This window comes from Borostomias antarcticus (assembly GCF_949987555.1).
Source record: "Borostomias antarcticus genome assembly, contig: scaffold_65, whole genome shotgun sequence".
Lineage (NCBI taxonomy): Eukaryota > Metazoa > Chordata > Actinopteri > Stomiiformes > Stomiidae > Borostomias > Borostomias antarcticus.
The window spans coordinates 376628-379567 of record NW_028176587.1 but is presented as its reverse complement, the minus strand read 5'-3'; the positions used below and the strand labels follow the sequence as shown (position 1 = coordinate 379567).

General features: G+C 46.7%; 1 protein-coding gene across 1 annotated transcript; it reads left to right on the top strand.

Moving 5' to 3' along the window:
• Nucleotides 1-300: 300 nt before the first annotated feature.
• LOC311328307 (G2/mitotic-specific cyclin-B1-like) lies at nucleotides 301-2658 on the top strand (the record flags this gene model as incomplete). The annotated part of the gene is made up of 9 exons (XM_084462295.1): nucleotides 301-407; nucleotides 652-783; nucleotides 865-975; nucleotides 1091-1273; nucleotides 1458-1616; nucleotides 1756-1992; nucleotides 2075-2215; nucleotides 2314-2424; nucleotides 2554-2658. The coding sequence occupies exons 1-9, from the start codon at nucleotides 387-389 to the stop codon at nucleotides 2656-2658; spliced, it is 1200 nt and encodes a 399-aa protein (XP_084318421.1). The 5' UTR covers nucleotides 301-386.
• Between the last annotated feature and the right edge of the window lie 282 nt (nucleotides 2659-2940).

The following is a 2940-nucleotide window of genomic DNA, read 5'->3' as shown; positions in this document are numbered from 1 at the left end:
CCATAGCGTCAGAGTATAAAATGCCATTTAATCCCATTGACATTCCATACTCTTCCCCATATTCTTTGATATTCTTTGTTGTTTTTAAATGTGCGCTATAAATAAAGTGGTATGGTATGGTATGGTATGGTATGGTATGGTATGGTATGGTAGCGTTCATTTCTAGAGAGGAGGTGACGCAACAGAGCTGAACCCAGTCACGTGATTACGGGTCGTCCTAGAAACGCATTCTAAGCAGCTGCAGCCAATCCAATCAAATGGCAGAGAGTTTGGAACGCAGCGAATGAGATTCGAGCCAGCCAGGATTTAAACCAAGACAATACAGCCTTTGGTTGTGCTGCATTCAGTGTGCTTTTATTCTCTACAGAAGCAACACAGCTTTCGAGATGGCTCTCCGCATGACCAGAGTAAGTTTGTGTACAGTATTTTTGCTTTTACGATAATCTTTTAGTCTAAGTAACATTGTTGTGTTCCATTTAGATTTTTGCTCATGCTTTCGGAATTTAATCATCAACTGAGTAACGCTAGCCTCGAGCTTGTGTCTGGTCAGCTATTGCTCGTGATATCCATGTCGATATGTGCAGAACTTCGGTCGTATACATTCCATTGCACCGTGGAGGAAACTAAACATGGTTTGATTCTATTTTGTAGAATCGCATCGCTTCTTCTGAGAACCAAACCGCTATCGCGGGCAAGGCTGTGCTGGGGAACAAGACGAGGCCGCGAGCTGCGCTTGGTGAAATCGGAAATAGCGTTGCCGTTCCCGTACAAGGTCTGAAAAAGGTAACGTTAAGATTTGCTTACTACTTACTGTTCTCAACTCGGTCGTCAAGCTACTACTCGTACTAAAAACGGTATTTGCAGGATGCTAAGGCGGCAGCCCCAAAAGCGGTTGTGAGGAAGGCCAGCACACGGGTGGAGAAGGCCCCGGAGGTCCAACAGCCCAAGAGACATGTTGCCCCTGTTGAGCCAGAGGTGTGTTTTTTTTGGACTGGTTATTAATGACTTTAACTGAGCAGTGGTTTGATTCTATATTGTCTGATTTTGGGCACAACACCTCATTTAATATGAATGTTTTCTTGCTGACCAGGTTCTGCCCGAGCCCCTGTCTCCCACACTGATGGAGACTTCTGGCTGTGCCCCCAATGACCTGTGCCAGGCCTTCTCCGACGTCCTGCTGGACATCAAGGATGTCGATGCCGACGACTACGACATCCCCATGCTCTGTAGTGAATACGTCAAGGACATCTACAAGTATCTCCAGCAGCTTGAGGTTGCCATTTTGTTTTAGGACCTTTGTGTTGCACTTTGTCGATGCTTTTAATGTCTCATGTAAAGCCCTTTGAATTGCCTTGTTGCTGAAATGTGCTTTACAAAAACTTGTGCCTAGTCAGATTTGTGGCAAGTTGTGTTAAAAATCGCTGGCTTCATGCTGTCTTTCCATCGTTTCCCTGTAGGTTGAACAGGCCGTCAGAGCGAACTATCTGGAGGGACAGGAAGTGAGCGGCAACATGCGCGCCATCCTCATCGACTGGCTGGTCCAGGTCCAAATCAAGTTCCGTCTGATGCAGGAGACCATGTACATGACTGTGGGCATCATCGACCGCTTCCTCCAGGTACAATGTTTAATTGTCTGTTTTTATATGGCAAGTGGGCAAAAAACTGGGCCAGTGACTGATATTGGCAGTAAATTGGGCCGTTTTCTATAGCCTGCTTTCCTCGTGCTTAAAATGTATTATCCCGAAACGTTAACAGGATAACCCAGTGCCCAAGAAGCAGCTTCAGCTGGTTGGTGTGACGGCCATGTTCATCGCCTCGAAGTACGAGGAGATGTACCCTCCAGAGATCGCAGACTTCTCTTTTGTGACGGACCAGGCCTACACCACCGCCCAGATCCGGGACATGGAGATGAAGATCCTGAGGGTGCTGAACTTCAGCTTTGGCCGCCCGCTCCCCCTCCAGTTCCTGAGGAGGGCCTCAAAGATCTGCGAGGTCTGTTTGGTTACCGCCTGTCAACCATCTTGAGTTCACCCTCCAGGGCTTCCAAGTGTCTGATTTTGCGTTGCATCTCCAGGTGACCGCTGAGCCCCACACCCTGGCCAAGTACTTTGTGGAGCTCACCATGGTGGACTACGAGATGGTCCACTTTCCTCCCTCGCAGGTGGCCAGCGCTGCCTGCGCCCTCACCCTGAAGGTCTTCAACTGCGGGGACTGGGTAAGATGCCAGATGTGCACTGTTATGGGTAGGAAGCCATTTTGGACTGCACTTATAGGTAGTATTTGCTGTTGGCTGACTTTGCTCTGTCCTGTCAGAACGTGACACTGCAGCACTACATGAACTACACAGAGGACAGCCTGGTGACCGTGATGCAGCACATCGCCAAGAACGTTTGCAAAGTAAACGAGGGCAAGACTAAGCATATGGTGAGATGTGGAGTTTTATCTCCTTAATGTCTGTTGTGATGGTCTGATACGCAATGCTACATGTTTTGTTCGTTGCTAATCCAGACTTTTTAAACCTGAATGTTGTCCCTGTGTAAATCTCTTGTCCAGGCGGTGAAGAGCAAGTACTCTACTCAGAAGCAGATGAAAATCGCCACCCTTCCCCAACTGAAGTCTTCGCTGATCAAGGACCTGGCCAAGGCGATTACCCTATGAGTTTAAAAATTTAAGCACCGTGGGCTTTTTTTGTACAGTTTTTGTAAGATTTGTAGCATGACTTTTATTGAATGTGGTTGGACACAATTGTACATTCCCAACACATTAGGGCTTTTTTCCCTCCTTAAATGTAAATTGTTTTAAAGTTTTTGCCTTGCATAATGCCAATAAAACGTTTTAAAACTTTTAAATGGTTTGCCCTCGATTTCAAATATCCATTTCTTGGATGTAACCATTAGATGGCGCTATAGCATTGGTGGACAGCTGTTGATTTGACTGAAC